Source organism: Panthera pardus, unplaced genomic scaffold (assembly GCF_024362965.1).
Source record: "Panthera pardus isolate Hobbes unplaced genomic scaffold, ASM2436296v1 HiC_scaffold_13, whole genome shotgun sequence".
Taxonomy (NCBI): Eukaryota; Metazoa; Chordata; class Mammalia; order Carnivora; family Felidae; genus Panthera; species Panthera pardus.
The window spans coordinates 160,221,393-160,240,515 of record NW_026526688.1 but is presented as its reverse complement, the minus strand read 5'-3'; the positions used below and the strand labels follow the sequence as shown (position 1 = coordinate 160,240,515).

At 33.7% G+C, this 19,123-nt stretch overlaps 1 protein-coding gene across 9 annotated transcripts in view; it reads left to right on the top strand.

Annotated features, from left to right (window-relative positions):
• Positions 1–19,123, top strand: part of EXOC1 (exocyst complex component 1) — a 62,095-nt gene that overhangs the window by 13,119 nt on the left and 29,853 nt on the right. For 3 of the 9 annotated variants that reach the window (XM_019469497.2, XM_019469467.2, XM_019469478.2), the window contains exons 4-11: positions 981–1,140; positions 4,011–4,031; positions 5,556–5,743; positions 8,252–8,479; positions 8,698–8,830; positions 9,686–9,795; positions 10,545–10,598; positions 17,689–17,838. In XM_019469497.2, the coding sequence (XP_019325042.1) occupies positions 981–1,140; positions 4,011–4,031; positions 5,556–5,743; positions 8,252–8,479; positions 8,698–8,830; positions 9,686–9,795; positions 10,545–10,598; positions 17,689–17,838 (1,044 nt within the window). Of the gene's footprint in view, positions 1–980; positions 1,141–4,010; positions 4,032–5,555; positions 5,744–8,251; positions 8,480–8,697; positions 8,831–9,685; positions 9,796–10,544; positions 10,599–17,688; positions 17,839–19,123 lie in introns of those variants that run through there. The other 6 variants (XM_019469516.2, XM_019469502.2, XM_019469512.2 and 3 more) reach the window with 4 other exon arrangements.

Sequence of the window (19,123 nt, the reverse complement as noted above, 5' to 3'; positions counted from 1 at the left end):
CGAGCTCAAGTCCTGATACCTAAATTATCCCAAGTTTTCACAGTGAAACTCTGATATAACTTCACTTACCTTTTAGGCATTTATTTACATTTTGTCCTTTCGTAAGTAACACTTTGAATTAATTGAATATTTTATTATCTTCTCGTAGAACATTAAGAACATTTGAATCTATTTTTTAATTCCTTGGATGTGAAGAACAGCATATATCCATATGTTTTCATCTTTTATATGACAGGTGATTCTACATTCAAGGGAGAAATAGTAGGCTGGTATGAAGTCACTGCTGCAATGAGGCTTAAGAAATAGAGAGAGCATGGTGCACTTCTCTCACAAGAGTTGAGTTTCTTTGTCATTCGAAAGAACTTCCAGGCTAACCAGAACTTTTTATTTTTGAGGCACCTTTAATTATTCTCTATTTTCAAAATTGAGAACTGAATCAGTCCATGCTTTTCATCTCATTTGTTCTCGGAAACCACACTGGGATGTAGATTGTACTTTTTCTCACATGTTGTGTATATAGAAGATACTTTCTTTACGAAGGATTTAGTGTCAAATTACAGTTATGAATAATAGTGCATTATCAAAGCATAGGTATGACTCTAAAACCCCATAGGCAATTTAAAAAGAAAAATTATGACCACATCAAAATTGGAGACCATTGTCACCTCATAGACTAGGAAGCTGGGACACAGAGCTTTACCATCTTAAACTTCCACTCATATACTTCAGGGGCATAGGAAGGAAATTACTAAAACACTGTGTTGTTTTTTTTATCCAGCTTCTTTTGGGAGGTAAACAAAGTTTTTCCTATAAATTGAATTCTCTGAATCATTCTCTGTAAGTCACTTGGCTGATTTTTAATGGTGATTTTTTTTTCTTTAAGAACAGCTTCAGCTTTTCATTTTATTGAATGTCAATTTTATAATAATGAAAAAGGGATATGACCAAAAAACAATATCTTTTGTATATTTTTATTTCAGGAAAATCCTGAATTTGATTTACATTTTGAAAAAATATATAAATGGGTTGCCAGCAGCACTGCTGAAAAGAATGCATTTATTTCATGCATTTGGAAATTGAATCAGCGATATCTCCGGAAGAAAATTGATTTTGTCAATGTTAGCTCACAGCTCTTGGAAGGTAAAGTGAAATAAAAATGTATATGTAAAATCAAGTATATCTACAAGTGTATATATAATTTGACATTACTCAAAATTATTAGAACACTGATTTACCTTATATTGCGAAGGAAATGAAAAATAACTTTTCTTATTGCATAAGTGATACTTATTCATTATAGAAATTGATACATTAACTAAATAAAAATCACTTATAAACTTAATCCTCAGAGATAACTGCTGTTAGCGTTTTGTTAGTCTTCTAATGTTTTTTCTATGCATGTTTAAAAACACTTTTAAAATAAGGAAATTCACATTCTGTTTTCTAACATACTTTTTTTTATAATGAACATTTTTCATGTTATTAAATACATTATTTTTAGTGGTACCATAGTATTCCATTTCATGGATATACCATAATTTATTTAATCATTTATTTTAAAATTTCCAAATTTTGCTTACTTTAAACAGCTTTGACATGAATATCCTTGTAGCTGTATTTTTGTGCAGAGTGTACTTATAGTAATCAAGAACACAACTTGAGTCAGACTGATTGGGCTTAAATCCTGGTTTTGTTACTTACCAATTATGTGACCTTAGGTTATTCTATGTTTCAATTTTCTTTATCTCAGAAATAGAGATAGTAATAGTATCCTCCCTGTAGTGTTGTTGTGAGGACTGAGTGACTTAACATATGAACATGATGAGAACAATGTGAGGTATATAGTAAGTGCTCAATAAATAGTAGCTATTATTATTATTATATTATCAGGGTAAAATTCTTAGACATGAGTTAAATAGGATATTTTTGATCAGTGTTTCTTCAGGGATGTTACTATGGATTATTTTGTGTTATAAGACAAAAACTCTACTGTTACATATTAAAAGTGTACAGTAAGATTTTATTATTTTAAAATTTCTTTCATAAAGACATAAACATTGTAAGAACATGGTTCTCTATGCTTTGGGGATACAATTTGTGTTGTATTCTTTATCTCAAAGAAAGCAGTTGAAATAACAGCCAGTATGCAGGTCAAAGTTGTTTCTCCTCTTTATTGATGAAAAAACAGATTTGTCCTGCATAATATATATTAGAAAGAATATTTAGATTTGTCCTAAGCTATATATTAGCATTTTAAAATAGGACCTTCATTCTGTTTGGTTGAAACATCTGAAGTAGCCAATATTCAACCATTTTGACCTATTAAAAACAGCAGCTTCAGATGCTTCAAACTGTTCATTTACTTAGCCACTTGCCTCTGTCTTTTCCCTATTCTGTTTTACTTCTTCCTTTTCTGTTTGACTGTGGATATTTCCTCTGAAATATAGTACTGTATTCTTTCCCAACACTTAGTAATTAGTAAGCCCGTTACTGGTTTCAGGTTTGATGCTTGAAACTGGCAGAGGCAAGTCACATCTGTTAGGTCTTGTGCTACGCCCACCAGTAGGGCCCCTGTGTAGGAGCCGGCAGGGCTGGCATCTCACCAACATTAGACCCCAGTGTCTTGGCAGTTGAGTATGTTGAGGGAATGACCATCAAGAAATAGATGGTAATTTTTCATTCCTTGAATAGTGGTTTAATTTGTTTTGAGTGGCATTTATATATTTATTTAGCCATTTCAGGTTGAACAATTTGATGAGGGAATGATTTCTATTCTGTTTTTAATTGTTGTGTATCTCCAGAAGTTATTCATTGCCTACGATGTGTTTTAAACCAATACATTTCATTGAGGCAATGGTATGGGAAAATATGTATGCTACCTGGTTTCCCTTATTAAGAAATATTACCATAATCAGTGAGAAGAATATTGCTGTTTTTTAGAACGAAGTGTCTAGCTTTTTAAAAAAAAAAGGCGTTTAATTTTTTAGGGCCTAAAACAGTGTAGACATTTTCATATTTATAAAAGTTATCCCTAATTCAGATCAGTTTTAGGAATACTGTGAAGATCCTTAAGGATCTCATTTTGAAAATCATTTCCTGTAAACCAATTAACTGTTGCTTTGGTTTAGTGGAGTTCAGAAAATATCTTTTATTAATGTTTGCACACTTGTTTTAATGTTTTAAAGAATTTTTAAATCATAGCCGTTGATTCCCATTAAAATAATAAACGTGTCTAAGCTTTGGATGATATTAGAAAACAAATAAGAAATTATCACCATCTACTTTTAAGAGATAAATAATCATCCAAGTAAGATTTCATTGTGAATTCTAGCAGTGTTGACTTTAGTGGTTTTTTTATTGGTGACAATTGAACGTTTATGCTAGTAAGTGGGGCTTCTTAGCAGAAGGTTTTTAAAGGAGGATTTTGTTAGCAGTTGAAGTAGAGTCAAGTTTTGTTGGCTTTTTCTTTTTCATTATTATAACCAGATTTTTAAAAAAAATCTTTGACTTGAATCCTGAAAAGCCAGTTTGAACTGATATCTCATGTGGTTTTTTAAAAAATTGTTCTAATCTCGTCTTTTCTAACAGTGTTTTATGACTAATCTATTGTGAGGGAATGTCTGGGTAAAGTTTTTGGGCCTTGAGTGAAAATAACTAGACTAAATGCATGAGTCACAGCTGACCTAAAAATAATTCCCAGGAAATGATCTATTTCCCAGTTTTCTCCAAGGACTAGTCAGTGCTATGTCTTAAAAGAGAGAAAATAGAAAGATAAATTTATTTTTAGTCAATATCAGAAAAATAATGAGGGAATTAACTCTGGAAATTTAGCTTCTATGGATCTTTTCACTTTGTAGTTGATTTGGACATTGTCTTTTAAGCTTCAAGGTATCAGAAGTTCAAATGAAATATGGGTAGTATTTAAAAATTTTAAACCTGTATACTTTTCTACCCAGCTAATATTCTTTGCTTACTTTCCTCTGCTTTTTTCATACCTTTTTACTCTCCAGAACTGCCTAAAGTTACAGAAGGTGCGTAACACCTTTTCTTCTTATTCTATTCCATATATTTTTACTACTTGCCATTGTTATGTACTGTTGTTTGCATATTTTATGAAATTGTGCATAGGGACAAGTTTATTACCACAAAATCCATATAGTAATAAAATTAATGATAGGATTCATTATTGACCTCCAAAGGACTATTTCATGGAAGAGAAAAATGCTTCTGAAGCCGTTATGATCACTTAAAATATTTGTTTATTTTAAATATCCACTTGTGTAAGGAGCTGTACAGAATAATTTGGGCAGTTCCTGCCCCCTAGTGGCTAATAAACTGTCAGATATGACAATTTAGCATTTCTACAGTGAACTAAAATGGACTTGTTCAGAGGACAAGGAGCTAAGTGATGCCTGTCTGAAGAACTTATATACTGTAATCTGTAATTGCCTGTACCAAAAGTTTTATTCCCCTCCTTTTTTTTTTTTTCTGGGACATTATCTAAGTCTGCCAAATTATTTTTCTTAGGAGTAAATCATTTATTACTTTGAATTGGTTGTTTTTTTCTAGAACAAATTAACATATGCCAAGTCATGCTGAATATAAATATTCATTTTCATACAAAATAATGAATATTTAAAGTGTCCAGAGGTTGTGATTTAAATTGTGTCCCGTTAAGTTTATGAAAATCAGTAGCTTTATTTAGAGTTTTATTTGAGAAGTAAAAAAAAAATTTTTTTTCACTTTACCTCTCCTGACCTCAAGCTTTACATAAAATTCCACTAGCTGACTGTATTTTGTCAAAAAATTGAATTAGAACATTTATCCAGAAGACATCTCACATTTCACCTCTTGGTCTTTTGTTAAGACATGAAGACCATTTAAATTTTTGTAATTTCAAATAGCCATATTATTGTTGCTCTTGTTCCTACAGACTTGTTGAGAATGTTTTTATACCTGATCTTTAGAAATTTTATCAATGCATATGAAAATTTTTTAAACAAAGAAAAGGAAAATTCAGTTAATATTTTCAATACCCAAAATGTGAATGCATTTTTCATTTCAATTAAAATTTATTTGAAAAAAAAAAAAACATAATAAGGACAAAAAAAACAGAAGAAAAATGTTACCCAGGGGAAAAAAAGGAAAGGAAATTTTTTTTTATGTGTCCTATATTCATAATCATTGTTTTATTAGTGCAACAACCACCTCACATAGGAAAAATAGATTGGGCACATGTTTTGTTTCTGGTTTTGTATTTATTTTTTTTAGTTTAATTATATTTGGGGAAATTGTACTAAAGCCTGTTCTAACACTTACAAGTGAGTGAATTAGACTGCATGCTTTGTATTTGTTATAATAATTGTTATAGTAAACATTATATTAACATATGCAGTCTTTCATAAAAATAAGAGGTTTTTTTTTAATATTCTAAATCATTTTTTCCTATTTTTCAGCCATTAAATGTGACCTGTGCTTATAACTGACTATAAGTACCATGTTACTGTCCTTCCTACTTTTTTACTACTTAATTTTTTATTTTTACCCTTTTAAAGAATCTGTTCCAAGTGGAGAAAATCAGAGTGTGACAGGAGGTGATGAAGAAGTAGTAGATGTTTACCAAGAGTTAAATGCAAGAGAAGAGCAGGATATTGAAATAATGATGGAAGGCTGTGAATGTGCAATCTCTAATGCTGAGGCCTTTGCAGAAAGGTTGTCCAGAGAGCTACAGGTGCTAGATGGGGTAAGACTTTTTTACAGTCTGTGAGTGAATGATGTGTAGTGGATTGAGAAGACTGGGGATGTTCAAATTCTACTGCCTTAGTACTTAAGCCTTTATAATGTGATTATTGCCATCTTTCTCTGTAAGCCCATTACCAGATGCCAGGTGTCTCACTGTTCTTGTTCAAAAGACAGAAGCATTCCTATTAGTCAGGCTAGTGAAGGTAGTTGGCTGAGGTTCAGGATTTGGGGGTGGCTCTTGACATGAAGTGATGGAAGTAAAAAGTAGCCAACCAGAAACAACTTGGGGGTTGCTTCCCCCCAGTCTCTGAAACACCACAGAACAGTCCAGTGCAAAAGAGTAGCATTTTTGTGGTTTGGAAAAAAAATAGGTACAAATTAGAAATAGAAAAATTAGGGGCACGTGGGTGGCTCAGTCGGTTGAGCATCGGACTTCAGCTCAGGTCATGATCTCACAGTTCACGAGTTCAAGCCTCGCATCAGGCTCTGTGCTGACAGCTCAGAGCCTGGATGGAGCCTGCTTTGGATTCTGTGTCTCTGCTGCCACTCATGTTCTCTCTCAAAAATAAATAAACATTAAAAAAAAAATAGAAAAATTAGGTTAAGATAAATCATTTCATTTACCCAAAAGGAGCAGAATAAGTGTAGTGAAAACAAGAGAGCCAGGGAAAAAGGGTGTTTGGCTGCTCTGCTAAAATGTTTTAGGATAGCTCTTTTTAATTTGCATGCATGGTTTCTGAGTCAATAAACTAAATGCGCATCTTTAGAAAGTAAGGAGCTAAAAGATATAGCTAAAAATAACACCACTAATGTGAGAAAAATCTAACAGAAGACCATGTGGTATTTTTTGTTTTGTGTACACAAAGTAAGCATTTAAGAAAAACCCTCAGAGAATGAGGAATATTTTAAAAGCTTAAAGAATTTGAGCATTTTATATATGAAAGGTACAAAATTTATGAGATTACATGAATAGTCCAAGTTTATAAAATTCACTTGAAGCAAAGCCTAGAAGAAACTTCAAGATGTTAAAGTGGAAATTGTCCTGGACAGGTTCAAGCCCCAGGTCTGCTACTTAAGAGATATATTCGATGGCTCTGTACTCTGCTGACTCTTACAGTTGGGCTGTACTTATAGTTGAATTATTATGAACAGCTTATAAAATAATATGTGTGAAATTACAACATATCAACTGTGGAATGAAATTCTTTTCATCCTTGTCCAAGTTTTTTGCTCATACCATGTTACCTGCTTTCTTAATGTGGCTTGGTGGTTTATGTTTTTTCTTTTTTTTTCTTTTTGTAATGTTTATTTTTGAGAGACAGAACATGAGTGGGGAAGGGGCAGAGAGAGAGAGGGAGACACAGAATCCGAAGCAGGCTCCAGGCTCTGAGCTGTCAGCACAGAGCCCAACGCGGGGCTCAAACTCACAAGCCGTGAGATTATGACCTGAGCCGAAGTTGGACGCTTAAACTGACAGAGCCACCCAGGCGCCCCTGGGTTTTATTTTCTAATTAATATTGCATATATGTTCCAAGTTATCATATTGTTTCCAATTTTATTTTGGATTTGACAGCTTCCATATTTCAAGAAATTTAGAATCAATTAGTCAGAATCACTTAGAAAACAATGATAAGGGGATGGTGGTTTGTTATTGTTTTGCCCAGGGAAAAAAATATACAGTAGTTGCAAATGAAAGAGAAAAGAGGGGCGCCTGGGTGGCTCAGTCAGTCAAGCAGCCCACTTCAGCTCAGGTCATGATCTCACAGCTCGAAGGCTCATGAGTTCAAGCCCCACGTTGGGCTCTGTGCTGACACCTCAGAGCCTGGAGCCTGCTTCCGATTCTGTGTCTCCCTCTCTCTCTCTGCCCCTCCCCTGCTTGCTCTCTGGCTCTCTGTCTCTCTCAAAAATAAATAAACATTTTTAAAAAATTAAAAAAAAAAAGAAAGAGAAAAGAAAGACGATAGAAGGAGCTATCTTATGGATATATAGTCTCTGGTCATGTGGTCTTATGGTTGTGGCTCTTCCACATTCTGTAAGTACTAATTGTACTATAGTTATAGATTAGTTCTGTGTATCCTCCAAAGACTGGTATACCACTGCTACCCTCTTGACCAAGGTATTACACAGGTGATTATGCTTTTTTTTTTTTTAGCATTTTACAAAAATGTTAAGAAGTATAAAAAATTTAGCTAGTGGAATTGGAAGAAGTGTCAGAACTGGGAATATATCAGCACTGATGATACATTGTGGGACAGAACCCTACTTGTGAAATCTGGGGAAATATAAAATACTGAGGCATGGTTCCTAACCTTGATAGAGAGGCAAGTGTATCTTCTTGAAATACTGTGTAAAACGTAGAACATAAACTTAAAGTGATAAACTAAAATAAATGCATAGATATATACCAATCTGTGTTACTCAGTTGTCAAAGGGATTTAGAAATATTTCATCTTAACGCTTCTTTTATACGTTCAAATAATAAGAGTTACTTTTGTTTTTCACTTTGTAGGCTAACATCCAATCAATCATGGCCTCTGAAAAGCAAGTGAACATCCTGATGAAGTTGCTGGATGAGGCTTTAAAGGAGGTAGATCAGATTGAATTGAAACTGAGCAGTTATGAGGAAATGCTCCAAAGCGTAAAAGAACAAATGGATCAGATCTCTGAAAGCAACCACCTAATTCATCTTAGTAACACTAATAATGTAAAACTCCTGTCTGAAATAGAGTTTCTGGTGGTAAGTATGTTTGTAGATTGCCACCACCAACAAAACAAAAAATCTAATGATAATATATAAAACCCATTTGTAAAAATTTTCTAATTTCTAATTTCTAATTTCCTTATGAGAATAGGATTTAAAATAATTCCAAAGACTTTATGATAGGATTGAATAGCATCTTACCTATAAATTTCCCAAAATTACATGTGCAGATGGTACATTTATATATATTCCAGAACCACATGGACTTGGCCAAAGGTCATATAAAGGCCCTTCAGGAAGGAGATCTTGCTTCCTCCAGAGGCATTGAGGCCTGCACCAATGCCGCAGATGCCCTTCTACAGTGCATGAATGTAGCTCTTCGACCAGGTAATGTTCATTAGAAATGACAAAATCTGACCAAGAATCTGAGACTAAGCCTGTAACTTGGTATAAAGTTTTGACAAGAAATACACGAGGCAAGTGGTTTAGGGTGACTTTAGTATTAGCTCCTCAAACAAGCTTCCCTTATTTCCAAATATGTTTCTGTTGGTACGAAAAACTTTTTCATTTCAGTTCCTCTGACCATCAAGGACTCTAGTTAACACATGATTTTTCTTTAGTACAGTCTGTAGAAGCTAGCACAAAGTAGATACTTTGATTAGACCAGAGAGCATGAGGTTTTGCTAAACCAGTGGCTCCAAAACTTCAGTTTGCCTCAGAATCATGGAGAGGGCTTGTTAAAACACATATTACCAGGCCTCACCCCCAGATTCAGTAAGTCTCAGCGAAAGCCCTAGATTCCACATTTCCAACAGTTCCCCGATGATGCTTGGAGAACCACTGTGTTATATTTTTTTCTCTTGCTTTTCTTTATAAAGCATACAAATAAACCAATAAAACTTTGGGTTCTTCAAAACTGCAATTCAGATACTATTATAAATGTGTTCATTGATGGGGCACCTGGGGCTCAGTTGGTTGAGCGTCCCACTCTTTGGGCTCATGTCATGATTCCAGAGTCATGAGATCAGGCCCCACGTCGGGCTCTGCACCAAGCATGGAGCCTACCTAAGATTCTCTCTCTTTCCCTCTGCCCCTCTCCCCAGCTCACACTTGAGCTGTCTCTCTTTCTCTCTCTCTAAAATAAAAAAAAATTTTTTAAGAAAATTTTTAAAAAATGTATTCATTGAAGATCAGAGAAATCTTTTTACACATTAAATCAGTCAAGAAATATTCTGATTTCAGGCCATGACATGCTCCTGGCAGTCAAACAGCAACAGCAGCGTTTCAGTGATTTGCGAGAGCATTTTGCCCGGAGACTGGCCAGTCACCTCAACAATGTTTTTGTTCAACAGGTAATTTTATTTTATTATTAAAACTGGCATGTTTCTGTAGCTACTTAATATATTACCTTAAACTTAAATTTCCACAAAAATATAATGTGTTTAATTGGGATCACAGTATAATCCTTCACAGTTTTATTTGATTTAAGATTTTTAAATAAGACTTTTAAGTATTTGCTCATAGAAGTACATTGGGCCTCAACTGCCTCCTTAGGTAGACAGTCTAGTTCCTTCAGCTAAAACTTTCTGATTCTAGAAATCAAATGACAATGCTTACTTGTTACATATACATTTAAATGTTCTTATTTATAAAAATAAGTCCAAACTTATATGTTTACTGCTTGGCCTATTTTATTTTTCAATATTTTGAGGTGAGAACCAGGACTTGATTTGGTAGTTTAAATGTTTCATTGGCTCTATGTATTTATATATATGAGGAAAATGACTATAGCTCAGTTGTAAATTCCATTTGATTTAATTTTTATATGAAAAAGGAGGTTATAATTAAGGTTGTGGCAATAATACTACTTTTAATAATATTAAGAGTACCTTAAAGGGATTTGAACAGAGGGTATTTTAATCTGCCATAATAAAATAGGTTTCTTATGTTTTTCATCTCTTATTAGGGTTATTAGACAAAAAAAAAAATTAGAGAAATTTTGTTTGTCAAGAAATGCTGTCTGAAACATTGTATTCTTATTTTGTTTTCACTTTGCAGTATTCTAAAACAATTGTATTTACTATATTTTATTTCCAATTAGTTTACTCAGGCCCTCCTTCAACTCTATAACAGGTCCTACTTTCTTTCGGTGCCTGTGAGTACATCAAATTTGGCTCAAGCTTCTCTGATTCTTTTTTTTTTTTCCTCTAAAGTTTGCTAAACTTAACAGCAGCAGAATCTTTATAGATTATAACTTTACTGACTTAAGCTGCCTGTTAACCATATTTATAGCAGGTTTTTCATGTCCCACAGTCAAAAGTTTATTTTGGCCAAAAAGGCATTTAATCTCATTCTGCTTGCCTTTCCTCCTGTCATTCTTTCACTCATTCACTCCTTCATTTATTTAGAAATCATTTACCAGGTGATTGGGATGCATACCAGGCATCTACTTGGGATAGACGAGAGGCTAATCCTGTCCCAGAGTAGCTCACAGTCTAGGGAAGGGAGATACACATATACTCAGGTAGGGTAAATGTCCTCATAGCAGTAACATATGCAAACATAAAGGAAGACCTCCTAGCTAAGCATGTGAGGGAAATATTGGGGAAGACTCTCTTAACATTTCATTTGACCTGAAAAGTATCAAGAAAAAAGTAAATCCAGAAGTCACATAGTAAATACTAATCACATTTTTCTTACATTAGTATTTCAGTAATACCTATTTCTGCACAATTCCATAGTTTTTAAAAATGACATTGTTGATAGTGATGTTATCCACATTTGTAGATGGTATTGGAAATACCAGTAGGTAAACAGTAGTCCTTTCTACACCCTTGTTTGTTGTAACATGCAGTTATTTATGATTTTGCCTCCTTGCCTTATAAACTAATGGCTTTGTTTAATATGAATGCTTCCAGTTCTGAAAATCTAATGTGTATTGTTATATGTGAGTGATGCATGTTGAAAAAAACAGAATGTTGCAACCACCTGGGATATGCTGAAGAAAGTGGAGGAGGAGGATGTCCCAAGTATAGAAAAGAGACTTTCTGTGTGTTGAATTCAGTGCATCAGGTCACCTAGCAAAAGAGTTGGGAAGTGGGTATCTCTATTCCTAGTTGTAGAACAAACTAACTGGGAAAATTTGATTACCATATTATAGTACATTTCTTTGTCAATCACCAGGTTTTCACTATGTGCCTATTAAATACTTGCTGAAGTCCACATGTAAGAATAAGAAATGGCTCCTAAACTCGAGATGTTTATAAGGAGTCATTAAGACTAATGTACTTAAAGCTCTATAGCAATGCGTATATTAAATTGCTAATTGTATGACTACATATACATAGTTTGTGTATGTGTGTGTGTCTGTGTGTATATATACATATGTATATATATGTATATATGTGTGTGCATATATATATATATACATATATATATATATATATATATATATATATATATATATGTGTGCTAAAGGTTTAATCAAAAGTGAGGTTACTGAGAATTTAGTCAGATATGACATCATGGATAAGACAACACTTGAACAGAGTCTGTGCAGTGAAGTTTTTGGCAAATGTGTATATATTCAACATGTGTAACTTCTGTACAGAAGAATACAATAATCTGTTGATCACATGACAGTAATATAAGATCATTGATTTCCAGTCTTTTTAAAATTCATGCATCAGTAAAATTTAAAAAAATAAAACTTGGAGATTTATCAAGTCACCGATTTTTAATTTTACCAAGTAAATACTTTTAAAAAGAAATCCTGACACCCACTTTCACTATCTTTTTATCTTGGCACTAAAAAAAAGACTATGATTTCAGACTTCTAAAATGAATACATTTCCCTTTATGAGAAACTCTCTTCTATCCTTTTGTTTCTTAGTGTTGTAGGCCAGTGAAAAGCATCTGCGCATCTGGGAATCATTGATCCAGAGGATTCTATCTGTGATGCAACTTTCGTATTAGTACTATCCACATGGCTGTATTTTAATGAAACTTGAAATGTTATTCTCTTCTTACTATATATACATATATAGTCATATTTTTAACAACTAACTAGATTCTTTTGGCTCTTCTAGATCTTACACACTCAGCTTCCATTGAAATTATAGACTCTTACCCATAATTTTTACATTTACTAGGGATTTGTGTATTAAGATATTCAACTAGCGAATTAGGTCAGTTACACTAATTAGGATTTTGATATTGAAAAACAGGCAATCAAATTAAGGCTAGTGAAATTGAGGAAATAGTTGCATCAAATGTATGTCCTTTAAAAAATTCTTTTGGTTGTTTTTTGAAATATTTGGCTTGAAAGGATAAGTGCTCTCTGCTCTTCTTTGTCCCCTTTGGGTCCACAGAGACCTCATAATTGTGTACATTGTCTTTTGCAATAGGGTGAGAAATGATTATGCACTGAACTAAAAGTACAATCAGGAAAGAGGCTCCTGGTGGCACAGTCGGTTAGGCTCAGATCTCTGCTCAGATCATGATCTCATGGTTCGTGAGTTTGAGCCCTGCATTGGGCTCTGCACTGACGGTGTGGAGCCTGGTTGGGGTTCTTTCTTTCTCTCTGCCTCTCTCCCGCTTGTGCTCTCTCTCTCACCTCTCTAAAAGTAAATAAATAAACTTAAAAAAAAATTTTATAAGTACAACCAGAAAAACTGAAGTTGTGAGGGGTTTGCTATATGCTTAAGTTTGGGAATTTTTCTTCCAACATGTATTTCTAGAAACATCATAATGCTAAAATAAAGCCTGTAAAATATATCACCAATATTCAATTCATTTCATAAAAATTGTTCCCTTAAACATGTTTCTTCTCAATTTTCTAAACATGGGTTAATGATCTATAGTTAAAAGCTTAGAAAGAATTATGATTATTTAAGATCAGTTTTTGTGGTATTTGTTGGAACTTTGTTCAGATTTTTTTTTCTTTGAGAAAACAAAAATAAACATGCCATAACACAGAAAGAGTTCCCAAATCTTGAAAATTTATTCAACACTTAACTTGAGTGTATCATTTCTGTTTGAAAGTCAGTATAGTAAGTGGTTAAGAGGAGGATGGTGGAGCCAAACTTTCTATATTCAAAACCCTGACTTTGCTACCTCCTAGTGGGCTGACCTTGGGCAAGTTAATTAACCTCTTTGTGCCACAAATTCCAGTAACATATACACTAATGAAAATTTATGATGTGCTAGGTTTTTAGAAAATATGTTTGTCTTAGATTAATTTGGATAAAGCCTACCATATTATTTTAAAATTTTGTTTATAATAGAGTTTTGGTATTTTTAAATGAGGAGAAAAGTACTTTGCAAGGTTATTATGAACATCAGAATTTGTGTATATATACGTAGAGAGAGAGACAGGGAGAGAGAGAGGGATAGAAACTAGCGTGGTGACAGGCATTCAATAAATTGTTATTGTTACTAACTTATTATTACTTAAAATAAGCAATTTTTAACACTGTCTTCATTTTTTACTGTATAAAGAATATTTTTTGTTTGTTTGAAATTGTATTTTTATTTATATATTTTAAGAAATAAATCACTGGTTTATTTGTATGGGAATATCCAAAATGCTGCACCACTAAAAGCATAGGGCAAAGCAGAGCCTTCCTATCTCCCATTCTTTTTTGTTTTTGTTTTTGTTTTAAGAATAAAGTGGTGCACACATGAGAGTTCTAGAAGTGACAGTTACCTGTATTACTGATTGAATTGAACAGTTTAAAATTTTAATTTACCTATTTTCTGTAGTTATTTTAGAACCATTTTCTCTAAAGTTAAATCTTCCATTAGCACTCACTAATCACATTTAATCTATCTTAATAGTAATAGTTTTGAAGGTAATGATGTTGTCTTCATAGTAGAAGGGAAATTTTCAGGTGATGGTGATCTTAAAATGCTGTTTGCAAAAGAAAGCTGTGAATAGTAATATGTGAAAGAGCTTTGTAAACTGTAAAATCCTCTACAAACATTAATAATTCTCCATTTTTAGGGGAGGGGAAGGTTTTTAAAAATATTTTTTAATGTTTAGTTTTGAGAAAGAGACTGAGGGTGAGTGGGGATGGGCAGAGACAGAGGGAGACAGAGAATCTGAAGCAGGCTCCAGGCTTTGAGCTGTCATCACTGAGCCTGACATGGGGCTCAAACCCATGAACCACAAGATCATGACCTGGGCCAAAGACGGATGCTTAACTGACTGAGCCACCCAGGCGCCCCAGGGAGGAGAAGGTTTTTAATTGAAGAACTTTTCCTGACTCTAGATTAGATAATATAATGTAACATGTAATAGCCTAAGTGAACAGTTTTAGGAGAACGTAAACAATGGTTTTGGGGCATCTTGGTGGCTCAGTCAGTTAAGTCTCTGACTCTTGGTTTCAGCTCAGGTCATGATCTTATGGTTTCATGAATTCAAGCCCTATCTTGGGTGCTGCGCTGACAGCAGGGAGCCTGCTTGGGATGCTTGGGATTCTCTTTCTCTCCCTTTGTCTTTGTCCCTCCCAGACTCATACTGCCTCAAAATAAAATAAACTAAAAAAAATTTTTTTTAAACAAAAACAATAATTTTGAGTCTTGAATCACTGAGAAAAATTAATGAAAAAGATTGTTTTGGATGATAAGAGATGTGTAATATTGTTATTAATAAAGAATTTTAAAAATAAACCTATGGCAACTGTGATGAGAGATGAAGTATAGTCCAGTGATAATAACTGTATATTTTATTTAATATTATTAATTTTGTTCATATTTATTATTAAGTCTTTACTTCACAGAAAACATGTAGATGACCAGGCATTCCAAATATATAGAATAGTTCCATTTTTCAACACTGTAGCTCTTAGTCCACAATGATTCTTTTGGAAAATGTGATTGTTTTATATTCAGTCAGCCATTCAAAAAAGAAGGTTCACACAGGTCCATGATCCCTTATCCAAAACTATTGGGGTCAACTGTCTTTTTAGAATTTTTCAGATTTTAGGAAAGTAATATAGTATATATACTGTATATTACATAACCACTCCAGGAGGGTCTGGAGCTGGGCTCTGTGATTAGGGACACAATAGTCCAACACCAAAAAATATGAATAGTTATTCTAAACAGTATAAACTGCCTCATGTCATTTCAGGTCAGGTTTTGCCATCAAAATAGATTTGACACCAAATTTACACTGAGTTTTCCAAGCTTTTTGTATTTTAGAATTACAGAAAGGGATCGTGGACCTATATACACAGTATACCTTGTATATAATGTCTGTGATAGCTGTGAACTTGTATTGTCTCACCCTTTCTGGTTCTTATTTTGAATTGGTTTCAAATTTTGAATCATCTAGTTTTCTGATAACTTTTCTGCTATCTCTGGTCCAATTTCCTAAGGTAGATATCAATAAGATTAATCTTAGAAATACATAGGGGCACCTGGGTGGCTCAGTTGGTTAAGCAGCCAACTTCCGCTCAGGTCATGATCTCACAGTTGGTGAGTTCCAGCCCTGCATCAGGCACTGTGCTCACAGCTCGGAGCCTGGAGCCTGCTTTGGATTCTGTGTCTCCCTCAGTCTCTGTCCTTCCCCCGCTCACATTCTGCCTCTCTCTCTCTCAAAAATAAACATTAAAAAAAATTTTTAAAGAAATATATTGATCTATGTAGTTTTATATGTAATTTCTATATAATGGGTCCTTATATTTATTTCCATTGTAAGTTGGGGATATAATCTCACAAGAAGAAAATTCTCCAACAGACTGATTTGAAAGCTTTAATGAAGAAGGAACTCAGATAATGATATTTTATTGATGTGTCTTATACTCCTATCTTTCTTATTCTAAAGGTACTTCTCAATTACTAGAGAATTCTTTGTTTCCCTCATCCGGGAATTCTTTCTGGATACTGTGTATTTAAAAGAAGTTGTTTTAAAAAGTCCATAACCACTAAGTTCTTATTTTATGTATATAGTAAAGGAAATAAATTAGATAGAAGAAATCTCTTTTAAAAGAATTTAAATTCAGCCAGTTTATGTCAGCTAGTATAAAACACACATAATTAGGTTTAGGTAACTTTACTAGGAAATGAGTTAACCAATCTAGAACTCAGTCACTGTGTCATTTTAACAGAATGATAACAAATAACTTCTAACAAGGCAAATTAGATCAAGTCAGAATGATGTCAAATAAATCTGTCTTTTTTTCCCCTTTCCTTTTTCTTGGGAACTAATATTTTCAAGGGGAATCAACTCCTTTAATCTTTCAGCTCCCCATCTCTTAGACCCTGGCTTTGAATTCCATGACAAATATTGATCCAATAATAGAGAAAGAGAGCTAGATTGTTTCAAAAGAGGGCTGGAGAGATTTTTATTGTTTTGTTTTATATTTTAGATACCAGTAAATAATCGGCATTTGCAATTTTTGAGTCTGCTTAAAATGATTTTTTAGATATGTTTTTAAAAGAAAATGAAAGTGAGACTCACATGACTAAGGTTCCAATTCTTGCTTTCCTTCCTTGCAACCTGAGCAAATCACGTAACTCTTTAAGTTTCAATTTCCTCTTCTAGAAAATAAGGCTGTTGGATCTGATTATCTTCCAGGTCTGTATTTTTCAAAACAAAGTCAGGATGCATCATCTAAGACTGTTTGATAGCTTACTAATTTATTTATATAAAAGGGTTGTCAAGGTCTTAAAATAAAATCATGGTGTATTTATTTAATTACTAGAAAGATTAAAATTATACTATTATTAAGGATTATCCAGGAAAGCCTAGGATATCATCATCTGTGGTGCTTCCTAGTTCTAAAATTCTGTATCCTCTATGTTTTAACTACTGTTTTTAATATTGTATATTTCTAATAGAAATACCATAGATGTTGACAATTTGTTTTGAATGACTTCCCTATTTATTGTGTTTCTCAATACAGTTGTATTGTGAAGTTTATTTGCTTGGTAAATTGTAAAATGAGATGGTATGGGAGAGAAGAGCTTGATTAAAACATTTATTGTCAATTCTTTAGAAGATGACATGAGTAGTTTATCAGAGTGCCATTCTTGCATGTTTATGACTATTTATGGTGATAGTGTTCAGTAAGCTTACACAGGATGATAATAAAAGACAAGTAAGTACTTGGTTTTTATCTTGCTTTCTATCTTCCTTTTCTTTTCTTTGGCTACATTTGGTCATTTTTTAGAATTTTCAATTACAATATGTTTCTTTGTACTGCCAATATATTTATTTACTTATTTACTCACTCTAGGGTCACGATCAGAGTTCAACTCTTGCTCAGCACTCTGTTGAACTGGCTTTACCCAATCATCATCCATTTCATAGAGACTTGCTTCGATACGCCAAGTTGATGGAGTGGCTGAAGAGTACAGATTATGGAAAATATGAGGGACTAACAAAGGTATGAATTTGATATCAATTACTCACCGATTAGGGAGCATAATCTTCTAGAATCAAGAGGTCATGTATTCAGCTCCCCACTTGACATTTGAAGTATTAGTCGTGAAACAGAAAATAATTGAATTTCTGAGTGCTCATTTGACAAGGCAGAACATTTATTTCATTTCTTGGGTAAAGAAGAGCTAAATTTCTAACTCCAGTTTAATATAGTAGTATGTGGTACTGTGGCCTTAAATTTCAGTTTAGTTAAATACAGTAATTATTTCCTGAGTGTCTTTATATGCAATATAGAGAATATGAAGATGTCTAAGTGTGGCATTGCCCTCTAGGAGTTGATAATGTGTTTGATTAAGCAAGTGCAGGTTGCCTCTTTATGAAGCAAGCATAGGTTGCCTCTTTATGAAGCAAGCGTATCACTATTCCAGGCACACAGGGCCTAACCAGCAAGCCCTACTTCTGAAGAACCTTGTATCTGACTGGGAAGAGCAATTATACTTAAAACAATCAGCCAAAAATTAAGTGCCAAACTGAAAATGAGTTTAGAGAAGAGAAATCCGTGTCCTAAAGCCGTGGAGGAAAACTTCACGGCAGATATTGGATTTGAATTGAGTTTTTAAATAGTGAGTGGAATTAGATAAACCAAAAAAAAAGAGGAAGGGCATTCCAGGGACGGGGAGCATGCAGACAAAGGTGGGAAAATAGGACTTTTTTAGGGCAATGAGGATGCAAGCCCATCTGAAGTAGAAATTTCATATTCTGGGGCAGAGAGAAATTATGTTGAAAAAGATAAGCCATGAGACATAAGACCTAACAGCATTCCTCATACATGGGGAAAGACTAGGTGAGGCAAATTAATTAAGAACCTAATGTAATAATTCAGATGAAATCCAAATCAGGAAGATAGTGGTAGGAATAGAGAATATAAACCAAAAGAAAGACTCCAAGGTTGGAAGAAACAGGATGATGCCAAACTTATCTAGGTTTGGAAACTGAAAGAACAATACTATTAACCTCAGCAATTGGAGAAGATGAGTCACTTCATTCACATATGAATTGAGCACCTGCTTTTTTGTTAAGTAAGTGCTAGAGATACAGCACTGAAGGAACCAGGCAAATGTTTGCCTTCTCATAGCGCATGTTCTGGTAGAGAAAGACTGGCAAAAAAGCTAGTTGTATATTAGAAGGTACCGTTGAGTGTTCTGGAGAAAATAAAGCAGGGAATGCCGGGACTGGGGCAGGTGTAGTTTTAAATAAGGCATCGAGAAGGTGATATTTGAGCATAGATT